General features: G+C 59.8%; 1 protein-coding gene across 3 annotated transcripts; it reads right to left on the reverse strand.

Moving 5' to 3' along the window:
• Window positions 1–1,431: 1,431 nt before the first annotated feature.
• SEPTIN3 (septin 3) lies at window positions 1,432–13,163 on the reverse strand (the record flags this gene model as incomplete). 3 transcript variants are annotated; one of them, XM_084255875.1, is made up of 10 exons in its annotated part: window positions 1,432–1,497; window positions 3,483–3,576; window positions 3,855–3,906; window positions 5,641–5,737; window positions 7,371–7,466; window positions 7,683–7,800; window positions 8,944–9,081; window positions 10,069–10,150; window positions 10,556–10,684; window positions 12,977–13,148. In XM_084255875.1, the coding sequence occupies 10 exons, from the start codon at window positions 13,137–13,139 to the stop codon at window positions 1,432–1,434; spliced, it is 1,035 nt and encodes a 344-aa protein (XP_084112001.1). The 3 variants fall into 3 exon arrangements, with proteins under 3 accessions (XP_084112001.1, XP_084112000.1, XP_084112002.1); XM_084255874.1 differs by having other exon boundaries at window positions 5,641–5,740; window positions 12,977–13,139; XM_084255876.1 differs by lacking the exon at window positions 10,556–10,684 and having other exon boundaries at window positions 5,641–5,740; window positions 12,977–13,163.
• Window positions 13,164–13,377: the final 214 nt, after the last annotated feature.

A 13,377-nucleotide genomic window follows, 5' to 3' on the forward strand; every position in this document is an offset into this window, starting at 1 on the left:
AACACAGGTGTGAGACCCCACCACTTGTGGGTTTAAAACCCCTGGAATAAGGGCTGGTGTCCAGCCTCACGCCAACTGAAGATGAGCTGACCTCACCGCGTGTCTTCCAGCTCTGGCTTCTGTGGCTACTCCTTCCCCAGGGGGACCTTGTCTCACCCCCACACATGGGTGAGATGATGAATAATGGCTGATTTGGCCAAGGAGTGATGCAAATAAGACACGGCCAGACAGTAATTGTTCAAACAGCAATGTTTAGTTATACAACACATAAAGTCTAGCAACATTTACACAACCAGTTTGAGTGTCTCTTGGCTTGTTTTCAATTGGGAAATTGAACCATAATGTCACCAAAAGTTTGGCTGGGACTGGTCACATTTAAGAAATGGGTCGTTCTTGCATCCCCTAGGCTTGGGCCTCTTGCTCCATCAGGACTTGGTGTTAGATGAATGGCCCACAAGTCACCAGCCTTGAGCAAGTTGTGTCCAGGTGGTGGTGGGGAAGGGAGGCAGAGGGGGGTTCCATAAAGACACTGTGGGGGGCAGTGGCAGCGACATTCGCAAACATTCATGCATCTGAGGGCGGCTTTGCCTCCATCGGGTATTTCCCCCGAACCCGCAGTGGCCGGCTGTGGCCAGGCTACCTCATTACTCATATTACCGGGGCGGGGGTGGCAGTACTTGGGGTGGGTGAGAAGAGACCCTTCTTATTGCTAAGTAGACAAGGGTACTTTTTTCTTTCTCAAGTTCACAGCTCATGCGTTTCTGGAGTTCCATGTGTTTAATTCCTTTTTTGAGTGATAAGGAAGTCAGCTCCAGAAACCTCTCTATGGGAAAACCACTCTTCTCAGGGGCTTGGTTATGGGAGGGTGTGAAACCGCTCTCGGGGCCAGCCACAAGTGATTTTTTTCAAGAAGTGACCCTAGACCTTGCTCCCTCCCACCTGTAATGACCCATCCTTATAGAGAAGCTTTAAGCAATGAAGGAGACACCCTTGTCCCACACTGGGGCTCACACAGCTGACGTCAACACATCTGACAAGCAGAAAAGTTGCTTTCTTGACCCTTTAAGGAAGCCAAGAGCAGCTCATGCAGATGAATGGATAGGGAGCAAGGCCATTCCTTTGGGGATGGTGACGAGTAGCTGGTATGGGTTTGCAAGAGCAGAAGAAGCTCATGGCGAGTTCTTTCACCCTACGGATGGACTGGGACCGGCTGACAGACGATGGAGGAGGGCAGTGCTGGCAAGAACTCCATTCCACTGGGAGGAGAGGGTGGTTTGGATGAATGGAGGAAGCAACTGTGCTAAAGAGGCAGCTGGCCCCTCCCGCCTGCTGGGGGTGGTGGGCTGGACAAGGACGGCACTAAAAAGAGCCCGGCCCTGCAGCAATAGCAGCTGAGAGGAATGGAGGGAGAAGCCGCGCTTGAAATGGCCTTCATTCAGCAGAGGGGCAGGGGGTGGCTGGCACAGGTGGAAGGACAGTGCCCAGGAGGCCTTCTCCCTGCAGGGGGGTTGAGAACGGTTGAGGGTGTGGACACCAGCAGCTGGCAGCAGACATAGAAAATAGCTTCTCCAGGAGGGCTCAGGTGAGGGTTTAGGGGCGCCATCCATCATTCTCCTACTCAGCCTCTCCAGTGCCCCCGCCCCCGCCCCTAGATCTTCCCTGCTAGGCCTAGACCTCCACTCCCATGTCCTCATACGCGCTGCTTGCTGTACGTACCAGGGACACCCCCCCCCCATTGAAATGTGGTGACCTCTGGGTTCTGACCCTGCTGCTGTTCTGCCCTGGCAGGTGCCCACCCTGGAATCCCTTTGTGGGTGAGGACAGATGTGGGTTGAGTTGGTACAGGGTCTCCAGGAAGGACAGAGACCGTGGGTTCTGGGTTCCTGGCCATCTGGTCACCCACTTCCTCCCGGTCCACTGAACACTGGTCTGCAGCCTGTGTGTCCCTAGCACCTGAGTGGTAAGCAACCGCAAATGCTGGGATCTGCGAGGCCCAAACACCTAGGGCCGGAAGGGGAGGTCAGGAGAGGTTGTTGTAAACTCTGGCACTTTCCCTTGGCTGAGGCTACACTGTTTCCCCAGCCCTGAATCAGCCACCTCACACACTAACGGAGAAAGAGCCACTTGTTTCTCACACCAATAGGGGACACACAGAAGCGCTAATAAGTGCAGGGCTGCAGGGAACAGCAAGGAAAGGCTAAATGTATGTAATGTCTACAGAAGTGGGCGGGCGGGGGATGCAGACAGACGGACAGAGATGCAGTCGGCGTCAGCACGAGAGTGAGAGCGGAAGAGGAAGAGGCAGCCAAGGGCCCGTGAGCAGGGGGGAAGCGAGGGGCCCGCCCAGGGGGGGTGGGGGGGAGTCTGATGGGGAGAAGGGAGCTGTGGTTTTAAAATTTGCCAGTGAAGCCAAACCAAGGAGAAAGACAAATATTGTGTATTGCTTTGCCTTTAGACTCAGTTCTTCTATAACTTAATGCCGAAAAACTGGCGGGCACGGGAGCCATGCCAGCCGCCATGTGTCCTCCGCCTGGCCGCCCACAAGCCCGGCGCCGGGCCACAGGGGCTGCTGCTCAGGCCTCGCTGGGGGGCTGGTTTCTCTCGGGGCCTCAGTCCGGACCGACCCATGCTTTCAGCTGGGATTTTATTCTGAAGGTGGCCTGAAGTTGTTTTTGGAAGTAGACTGGGCTTACACCCTAAATGCAGAAAGGAAGCTAAAGCCTTAAAGGAAGCGAAAGAAGCCAGGAGGCAAGTGTCAAGGAGGGGAAGTGGGAGCAGCGGGCAGGCGAGTGGGTGTGCACAGGGCCCGGTGCTGCGGGCGGCACAGACCGAAGGGCTGAGCTGCTCTCCACCTCGGGGCACTGATTCCTCCTGCGGGAGCCCAGCTCTGGCCTACCCCTCTCCCTTCCCACGCCCCGCCTCACCCAGGAAGTCCCAGCCTGTCCCCCAACTGTCCCCAGCTCACAGGGAGGGGCCACTGCTCAGCTCCCCCCAGTTCCCAGGTGAAGCTCGGAGAACCTCTGTGTCTCAGTGTGGCGGCAGGCTCAGGGGTAAGAAGGCGTTACCTGTGGCTCACCTGCTCCCATCATTTTTAAATGAAACCTCCCCCAGACCTTTTGAGCGAGGCTCACGGCTTTGTTCTGGGACACAAGGAAAGAGGACAGATAATGGACAGCCATGGAGGAACCAAACTTACAAGGGACTTTCCAGGGAGGGAAGTGAAAATACCTCACCCCTGCACACACGCGTGCACACACACAGGGACACACGCACTTTCTCTTTCTCTCTCTCTCTCACATACACACACACACACACACACAGACAAGATGCTTCACAAAAAGCAGACAGGCCTGTGGGACAGAGTAGAAAGGAAGGAGGTGGTTGGTGGTGGTGCTGGGATGCGTGTGTGGAGAGGGGTGTGATGGTCAGAGGAGGTGTCGTCATGGGTGACTGTCGTGGCTGTCCTCTGTGTCCACGCTCACCGGAGGGAGGCCCCCGTTGTCGTTGAGCCGCTTGGCGCGGTAGGTCTCGTAGTGGATGTTGTGTGTCACTTCCTTGAGGTCCTGGAGGTGGGTCCTGAAGGACACGGGGAGAGGGCAGAGGGGTGCCATTAGGGGCGGAGGGGACGGCCGCGTCTGAGGCCGGCACATCACTTCAGTGGCCAGAGCCCAAGGACTGAGAGCTGCTCAGAATAAAAGGAGCCAGTGACGCTTCCTCAGCCCCTGCTGCTTCCTGCCAGGAGCTGGGAGCAGGGCAGAGCGCGCTGGGTGTCTGAGGAAGTGGACCTGCAGAGATGGCCTCCTGACCCCGAAGAATTATACCTGCCACCTACCTGTTGGGGGTGGGGGCCTTACCTGATGACAAAGTCTCGCAGCAGGGCAAACTCACAGTGGCTGAGGTTTTCCACTGTGAACAAAACAAAACAGGTGGTCGTCTCACCGGTGTGCCATCACGGCAGCGGGGGAGCTCTGCTCAGGCCAGGGTGGCATGCAGGTGGGTGGCGGGCAGAGGCCAGCCCCGGACAGGGCACCCTCACCCCTCCAGAGCTGGCTGGTCTGGGGGCTCAGGAAACTGGGTTGTGTTCACTGGACAAAGACTTAGTGAGGGCCTCCCTGGTGGCGCAGGGGGTTGAGCACAGCACTGTGAAGCTGTCCGCAGCCTCTGCAGTGCGGGTTTGATTCCCGGCCGGCCAGGGAGAAACCCAAATGGCGCAGCAGACCCCTCCTGTCTCGCCTGCTGCTCCCCTCAGCAGTGCATTTCGGTCAACCTGCCTGTTGTGTCCCCCACTCTGTCTCTGGTGAATCCTCTCACCCTCCTGGCCTGTACCCCAGCTCATGTATAAATAAATAAATATTAAAAAAAAAAAAAGACTTAGTGAGCGGCTCCGTGACAGCCTGCCCCAGACACTGGGGTGACAGCTACCAAGGACTATTCTTTTTCTTGTTGGCAGATGAGGAAACTCACGGTACACCAAAAATCTAAGAAAGCTGCCAGGGGCCTAAGACATGGCTGCATACCATAGGAGCTTATACACCGACTGAAAGACAGTAACAGAGGAAATGACGACTGAGCCTTCTGAAAAAGGTCACACCCTACCCAAGGACCCTCCCTCAACAAAGACTGAGTGCCTACTGTTTACACAGCACTTGCCAGGGTCACGGGGGCCAAAGAGCAGTAACACACGAACCCTCCTGTCCTCACAGTCTCTGAGACAGTCTCATAAACAGTTCCTAGTTGAGGAGCCAGGTAAGAACCGCTATTTATAAAATATTCTAACAGGGCCTCCCCCTGGTGGCGCAGCGGTTGAGTGTGGGGCTGCGAAGCTGCCCGCAGCCTCTGCAGCACCAGTTCAATCCCCGGCCGCTGGCGAGGGTCCCACATGGTGCGCAGACCTCTCTTGTCGCGCCTGCTGCTCCCCTCAGCAGTGTATTTCATCAGTTTGCCTGTTCTGCTCCCCGATTGGACTCTGGTGAATCCTCTCACCCTCCCACGCTTCTGACTGTACCCAGTGCTTGTATAAATAAATAAATCTTTAAAAAATATATATATTCTAACAAAGGGTCATTGGAAAATGAGACAGCACAGGACAGGGAAGGCATGTCCTTTGGGAGTCTTACTCCAGCCCCCCCCCTCCCCCCCCCGCTCAAGCACCCTTGGACAAGACACGCAGCCTGGGACTGTCCCGGCTGATGTTCTGAGAACAGCTGGCTCCCCACTCCTCGCCGGGTTATATGCTGGATGAGGCCACGGGAGCGATTTTCTGAGAACTCTCAGAATCATTCTCACCTGCCCTGGGATCACATCCATCTACAAGAAGGTGAAAATGGCGACATCTGAACAAGCCGTAGCAGCTTGCTGCAGGTGAAGCCCTTTCTCTCCAGTTTTCCGCCCTCATCAGCCTCTCCAGGTGCCGCCCCCGGACATGCTGACCAGGGCTCAGGCTCAAGTGTGCCACCGGCTCTCTGCGCCTGCCTGGGAGTCGGCTAGCCTGCCTGGCTTCCCGGCTAGACTGCAAGCTCGCTACGGCAGGGTCTGGCTGGCGCTCGTGTGGCATCTCAGCTCCCAGGACTGCCTTAACCCAGGGGTGCTGAATAAGTCACCCTGACAGGCAGCAGCACCGGCTGAGAGGGGCGGCCTTACCTTCGATGACCCCCCAGGGGGTTTTCCTGCCGAGCACGCGCTTGCCGTTCACTTGGTACTCCTTGTCGCTCCCCACCACGGCGAAGGGCATGCTCTCCTGCTGGAGGGGCGGACACAAAGGGCACACAGGTCACCCTCCTCTGCCTGCCCTGACCGCGCCCGGCCTCGCTGCCCGGCCGCAGCCAGCCGGCTTCCCTCGGCGCGTCACACGCCCCACAGAGCTCTGCACACTGCCGACAGGAAGCGATCCGTGAGCTCACTTGGGCAGAGAAAACTCCCCTGAAACCTACCCCGCTGGCACCCAAGTGACGGGAGCACCCCTCTGTCCCCCGTACCCCGCCGGCAGAGGCCCTGGTCGGCTCACCGCCCGGGGCTCCAAGGCCTGTCTGACTCCCGTAGGCTCCCCCCACGTCAGGGAGGGGCCGTCGTCAGGAGCCAGCCTGCTGCTCCCAAGCCTGTTTGATGTGGGCTTGTTACTGCGACCGTCCAGGACGACTGGCATGGGCTGGGGGCACGGTGTGGGCAGCTGTCTCTGAAAGCTAAGTTGGATGTTTCAGAAAGACCCGGCAGAGTGTGTTGCTTCTGCATCACGAGTGGACTGACCCCCAGAGCAGAGCCCTGGCCCCCACGTGAAAAGAACGTCCAACGAGTGTGATGTGTTTTGTTATTTTATCTTAATAATTTCAAAGGACATTGTTTCTAAACCATTTAAGATTTATACGCGTCATTTTAAAAATGATTTGTTCAGGGCCTCCCCGGTGGCGCAGCGGTTGAGCGCTGGGTTGCGAAGCTGCCTGCAGTCTCTGCGGCACTGGTTCGATCCCCGGCCGCTCCCCGGCCACCGGAGGAGGGTCCCACAGGGCGCGCAGACCTCTCCTGCCGCCCGCTGCTCCCCTCAGCAGTGTCCTTCGGTCCTTCTGCCTGCTCTGCTCCCCGCTCTGGCTCTGGTGGATTCTCTCACCCTCCTGTGCCTCTGACTGTGCCCAGTGCTTGCATAAATAAATAAATAAATCTTTTAAAAAATAAAAAAATAAAACTTGTCTCTGCCACTTGATAAATCAGGGCAAGATAGTTAACTCTCTGCTCAAGTTCCTCAGACTGTGCAACTATAAAAAGAAAAAAAAAAATGATTTGTTCACTTCAGTCGACTTTTTCATCTCACCCGCTCAGGTAAGAGGTTCCTACTTGAATATCCACACTTGAGCCCAATGGCCAGGAGAACCAGGGGTCCGAGGAGGTGGCCTCTGTGCCCCTGTACCCAGCAGCCACTGCAGCTGTTTTCCCTTTGCTTATTGGAGTTCTGTTTGAGATTTAATTGTTTTAAAGGGTTCTTTCTCCTAGGAAGAGTTTATGAACTCCCTCACCTGACCTCTGCACTTTACAGAGGGGGAAACTGAGGCAGGGTGTGACTAGAGCACACATACCTACGACTCCAGCCGGATGCTCTTCCTGCCTGCTGCCCTTCCAGCCCCCCACACCTGGCTTTGGGGACTTCGTTGAGTAAAAAAAGACTTTGGTGTTGTCTGGAGACGGGCGGGAGCATGGCTTCCTGGGTGCAGGGGGGCCTCTGTGGGCTCGCAGTCCTGGCCGGTGCCCCAGTCCATACCCTCCCCCGCGGCACCACTGCGCTGGGTCAGGCGGGCGGGGCGGGGGGCGGAGAGGAGCAGGCGCAAGGACAGGCGGTGCGTGACGCGGGGGCACCTGTGTGGGGGCAGGTCCCACGCACCCACCCGGATTTTGTCGTTCTCCGCCTTGTCCTCCAGATCCTCATCAAATTCCCTCTGGGGGTAGAACTCAATGCCGTGCGCTTCAAGCTCCTTGCGAACCTAGAGGCGGGGAGAAGCGGGTGGTCAGGTGCCGGGGCGTGGGAGAGGGCAGGCGAGTGTGGGCGGGCGAGTGTGGGAGGCCAAAGACGGACTTTTGGTCCCGGATGTGACCAGCCGCAGCCTCTTTCAGGGCTAAGGGGGAGCCGGGTGGGAAGTGGGGGGGTGATCACCAGGGGGAGGGAGGACGGGAGAAGCGATGGGGGGGAAGCCCCTCACCCTCTGCTTGAACTCAGACTTCTCCTCCAGGGTCATGGTGTCAGCCTTGGCGATGACAGGGATGATGTTCACCACTTTGCTGAGGTGCTTCATGAACTCCAGGTCCAGCGGGCGCAAGCTGGACCCAGAGGAGGCGGCTGTCAGAGCCCCGCGCCGCCCCCTCGGCCGCCGCCACCATGGCAGGCCACCCGCAGGCGGAGGCCACTGCCCCAGCAAGAGGCTACCCCCCGTGCCCCCCGTCCCCTGACACACACCCACTGCCTGCACCTGCAGACGCCCTCACAGCCTGCGGGGGCCTCTGGCCCCTTGGGCCACTCCGCCCTCTCCCTCCTGGTGGCTCTTCTGACCTGGGGGCTATTTTCTCCTGAGGACAGCTGTGGACTGTTGTCATGCTGTTCCTGTGTCTTCACCTGCCCACAGGACAGCACTTCTCCATGGTCCCTCCCAGCCCCCATAATCCTGCAGGGCCCAGCAGGGGCCTGGCCATCCCTTTTCTGAGAGCCCAGTTCCCCCCAGACTCTGGGACCCCATTGGGCTCTACTTCATGGTCCAGGGGCTTGTGAGGTCGGGCTGGCTGCATCTTGGTCTGACCCCAGGGTCAGGTTCTAGGGGAGATAAAGCTAACCTGCGAGGAAGTTCCTGGCCCCCTCCATCAACACTTGCTAAGCACTTGGCTCCTCCAAAATGCAGGGGCTGCATACATGGCCCAGCTTCCCAGAAACGGACCTCTGGCCAGTGCCGGGCCCAGTAAGAAGTGATGTGGGCCTCTGTCCCCAATAAGTGCTCCCGGGTACATGCCCGTGCCTGCTCCTGGCACCCCCTCACACCACACACAGCCCCACCCACCACCCTCAACCTCAGGGCACATCCTGAGCATGCCCACCCTCAATCTGGACACCTGCTCAAGCTGGACTGGCCCCCTCCTAATGCCCCTTCCTAGCTCCAACACCGGCCTGGCCCGAAGCCCTGCCCCTCTCCCCACTTCTCCCTTCCTGCTGCCCCACCCCAGCCTGGCACAAAGCAGACATCCCCTGAGGAATGCGGAGCCCTCCCCTCACGGAGATGCCTCCTCCCGCGGTGCCGGGACACCAGTGGGCCACCCGGGTCAGCTCTGCTCTCCTGGCAGGAAGGTCAGGATTTTCTGGGCAAAGTCTGGGGAATCTCAAGGTCCCAGGCCACGTGGGACTGCCCCGGCCGAGCCCAGGTACTGCTGCCCACCAGGAGCGGGCGGTCCAGCCCGGCCGCAGGTGCTGGCACTCACGAGTGTCCCGTGGGGGAGATGAAGTAGAGGCAGCAGTGCACGCGCGTGTCGGGGATGCGCTTCTTCCTGGCGATGTTCACCTCCTCCTTCAGGAACTTCTCGTACTGCTCGTTGATGTACTTCTCGATGGGCTCCCAGCTGGGGGCGGGGAGGGCAGAGAGCCCGTGGACATCCCAGAAGGACTGGCCTGGGAGCTCGGCCTGGCCGGGGGCCCCCACACCATCTTTATGCACAGGTCCCCCGGGGTTGCTAGGACCCCTGCTGGCTGTGCTCCCTCCGCCCCCCAGGAGCATCTCATTAGCAAGGGCGGATGCCCCCCCAGACCTGCGCTACAGAAACCTGCATCCCCACCACGCCTCCCCCCCTCACTTATCAGCTGGGAGACTCTGGGGGAGCCTCTGCCCCCCTCTGAGGCTCTGTTCTCTCTTAAGTAATAAGTAAAACAAAGTAACAGGCGCTCAGGGGGCCTGTGGAAGGGCCAGAGAGGACTGCTGTGTGGAGCGGGGCCCACAGTCAGCGCGACCCTGGCCGCCCTCCCTTGCGCTCAGGCTCTGCTCTCCTGTTTCCTGGCCCCACCATGGAGCACACAGCCTGACCCACCAGAGGGCAGCCAGGCACTGCCCAGAGCACACCCCACCGCAGAGGCCCAGCGGCCCCATCCCTACTGGAGCGCACCCGGGCCTGGAACCTCCCACCCAGACCTGGGCGCCCCCTCCTGGCGGGGCGCTGACTGCAGCTCCGCTCTGCACACTGCGCACGCGCACGCTCACTGCCTCCTGTTTTTCACTCTTCTCTGTATCCAGGGTTACAAGGTCTGGCCCACAGGCCAAACCCTCTGCCACAGCCTCCGGACAGCCTGGAACGGCCCCCAGGGCCTGGTTCTGCCCAACCTGCCCCGCTGCCAGCTGTCACAAACCCACCCCCACCTCCAGGCGCTCATCAGCTGAAATCCCCTGGGCACCGGGCCTCTACCTCCCCGTCCACCCTACAGTCCATCTCAGCCTCCAGCAAGCCTCCTGCTCAGCCCCTTCCGGAGGGCGCGGGTGTCAGCAGGACTGAGCCTGCGCCTCGCTCGCTCAGCACCTGCCCCGCGGGTCTAGGTGGAACCCCCCCGCAGACATATACCAATTTTCATTGTTGATCTGGTCTCCAAAGCCTGGTGTGTCGATGACAGTCAGCTTCATTTTGACCCCTCCTTCTTCTATCACTGGGGGGGTGAACAGAAAAGGCACCGGGGAGGTCACCTCTCCCGCTGATGCTAGGGGCCCTGCCGCCCTGCCCCAGGTGACTTCTTCAGGAACAGTATTGGAAAAGAGGCGCTCAGGGGTCTCCCCACCGCCCACCTCCCTTCATGCTGTTCCCTGCACCTGGAACGCCCTCCCGCCTCTCTAGCCCCACCCGCCCTCATCCACCCAGTTCAGCCCACTGCAGCGCTTCCCACCCCCCCTCCTCTCCTGGACTTGGGGACCAAGGACCACTCCCTGGGGTTTCAGGCTTCATTCTACCCTGTCTGGAGGTGGCCTTCTCATGAGTCTCACGCCCCCAAAGTCCTTTCTTTCCTCTTCTGGCCGAGGCCGCGCTGAGAAAGGGCACAGCCCCTCCCAGTCCTCACCATGCCCGATGGCCTTGATCTCCACGGTCTTGGGAATCTTCTCCTCGCGGGCCCAGCTGGAGGCCTTGCGGCTCACTTGGGATTTGAAGAGCGTGTTGACCAACGTCGACTTGCCCAGTCCACTCTGACCTGCCGCGAGACGGGAGGGTGAGCAGGCAGGGACCCCAGCCCACCTCCCGAGCCGACAGCGCCCCAGCAGGCGAGAGCTGGGGGCAGGAGGGCTGAGTAGGGCGAGCAGGCGGGAGCGGCTTCCTGCAGAGGGGCGCAGGGGACCGCAGTCGGACTCCACATTCCCTCTTCCCTGGAGCGCCGGGCCCCTCAGGAAAGGGAGTGGCAGGCTCAGCATTCACAGAGGGTCACGGTCTTGGGTTTTGGGCTTTTTGCTGGAGCTGGGTTTCCCACCTTTAATAACACAGTGGGAACAGATCACTTTACATTCTGCTACCGCCTCTTCCTGCAGACTCGCACGCGAGCAACACCTGCCTCACACCTTACAGCGCTCCTGGCCCCACAGCGGGGCGCCCTCACCCAGATGAGGGGATCCTGGAGGACCAGTTCCCACCTACAACTCATAAATCCCGGGCCAGCCCACAGCGCCGCTGGCCCAAGTCACCCTCGCAGGCGGCGGTTAGCGTCCCGTGGAGGTGACCGCCGAGCCTCGGGGCTGGAGGAGGAAGCTGTGCGAGCAGGATGCCCCCTTCACCTCCTTCGCCCTGGTTCCCTAGAGCCTGTGTGACCCGCACAGGCGCCACACCCAGGAGAAGCTCCATGGCAAAAAGAAAAAGCGCCGAGCCCCGCTGGCCTGAGCAGCGCAACTCAAACCTGCGCGTGCAAGATCCCACGGGCTGGCCGCACAGGGTAAGCACAGGCACCATCTGGACGCCTGGGGGAATGCAGGGTCCCAGGCCCAGACCATGGCTCAGAATCTGCATCCTAACCGGACTTCTGCTGCATCGTGCGGTCCGTGAAGCTGAGACACTCCGGAGCATTCTCGTGGCTCCAGGAAAGGAACAGGGACGAGCCCAGGTGGGCCCACCCCGCCCCAAGTGGACTGGCTATGTGGCTGCTCTGGCCTTTAGCCTCTGCTGACAGGGTGGTGGGGGGAGGTGGCAAGTCAGGGACGGGTCTCACTGAACCGCCGCGGTGGCCAGCTGGAGCGGGTTCTTAAAAAGGCCGCATCTGGGCTCACACTGAAGGCGCCTGGGGCTGGGGGAGAACGTCTGCCCTGGGCACTGCGGGGAGAAGCGCATCCTGGGGCTCACCCTCCTCCGTCTGGGTATTTCCCAAGGTCACTTGGTCACTGTGTATTTTTGAGTGGCAAGTGCTGCGCTCGGAGGCAGCAGTGAACAGGACCTCGCGGCTCATCGCGAGGGAGACCCCAACACAGGCCGTGGCGATGTGTTGTGATAATCACCCTGGAGAGCTCACACAGGGCCTGACCGCGCACATGAGGGGGGCTAGCTCAGTCTCTGGGAATCACGGAGGACTCTCAGGAGGAAGCAACAACCAAGCTGAAAGCTGGCAAAGGACGTCAAATAACCCATGAGAAGCTGGGACAGCATGTGCGAATGCTCAGAGGTAGGAGGGGGCATGGCAAGCCCGAGAGAGCTGTCCCATAGGGGCGAGGTGTGGAATGCCCCTTGGGAAGCATCCGAGCAGAGAGGTAGAGCGGGTAAGACAAGGCACCTGCCTTTCTCCTGAAGAGAAAGGAGGGCTTTGAAGAGTTTGAAGTAGAACAAGGGACTTGATGAGTTTTACAGGTTGCAAAAACCATTCAGTGGCTGGTGGACAATGAAGGGGACCCGGCACCAGCAGGGAGAGAGTCACACAGGATGGCCTGGGCCAGGCCACCTGCCACTGGTTCCTGAGATAAGAAGCCGCGACCAGAAAGGAAACCAAATATGTCCCGACGCACACCGTTTAGTTCAATTGATGTTTGTTGACAGCAACATCTTCTAGATGATTCACACTCTGGCCCAGCTCCTTGTCCTTCAACAGCACGAGTCTGGCGGCCGAGGCAACCCAAGCATGAGCCGGCCCGGCCCAGGGGGTGCTGGTGGAGATGGAGAGGAGCGGCGAGCTGGAGAGAACTACGAGGTCAAGTGGGCAGGATCCGGTGATGGATGGATGGGCGGAGAAGGGAGGGGGAGCAGGGAGAGGGAAACCCTGATCCCTGTTGCTAGGAGTGAGGCAACACCTCGCGGAGTCCGGCGGAGCTCCCTTCCCGGTACCTGACAAGTGCCTTAGTGACCATGTCCTGGAAATTCTGTTTCAAAGCACTACCTGGCCCCGCTCCTGGAGGTGAAGGTCACTGCCGACACCCTCAGGCCACGCACCTGAGAGCGAGGCTGCCCGTGTACACCCGCCCACAGCACCCGGCCGCCTGCCACCGCACCGCAGGGGGCCCCGGGCCTTCCGTACCGACGACCATGATGTTGAAGTCGAACCCGGTCTTCATGGTCTTCTTGCGCATCTGCTCGATGATGGTGTCGATGCCGATGTAGCCCAGGAGGCTGGAGTTGATGCTGACGGGCTTCATGGGCACTGCCGGCTTAGGCCTGGGCTCGGGCACCAGCTCTGACATGGCTGCGTCCGTCCTGGTCTCTGTGAGCCCTGCACAGACAAGGCGGGCAGGGTGGGCCGGCCGGAAGCAGAGGCCCCAAGGACGTGCCAGGACGAGGACGGGACGGGACTTCAGAGGCCATCCCGCACACGGGGGAGGCCGTGGGGAAAGGGCGTGCCTGGGCCTCAGCGCCGATCCCGACGGCGCCCGGGCCCCTTGCAAACACGCCTCCCGCCTCCAGCACCACGTCCAAGTCTAA

Source organism: Talpa europaea, assembly GCF_964194135.1.
Source record: "Talpa europaea genome assembly, chromosome: 15".
In the NCBI taxonomy this organism is placed as follows: Eukaryota; Metazoa; Chordata; class Mammalia; order Eulipotyphla; family Talpidae; genus Talpa; species Talpa europaea.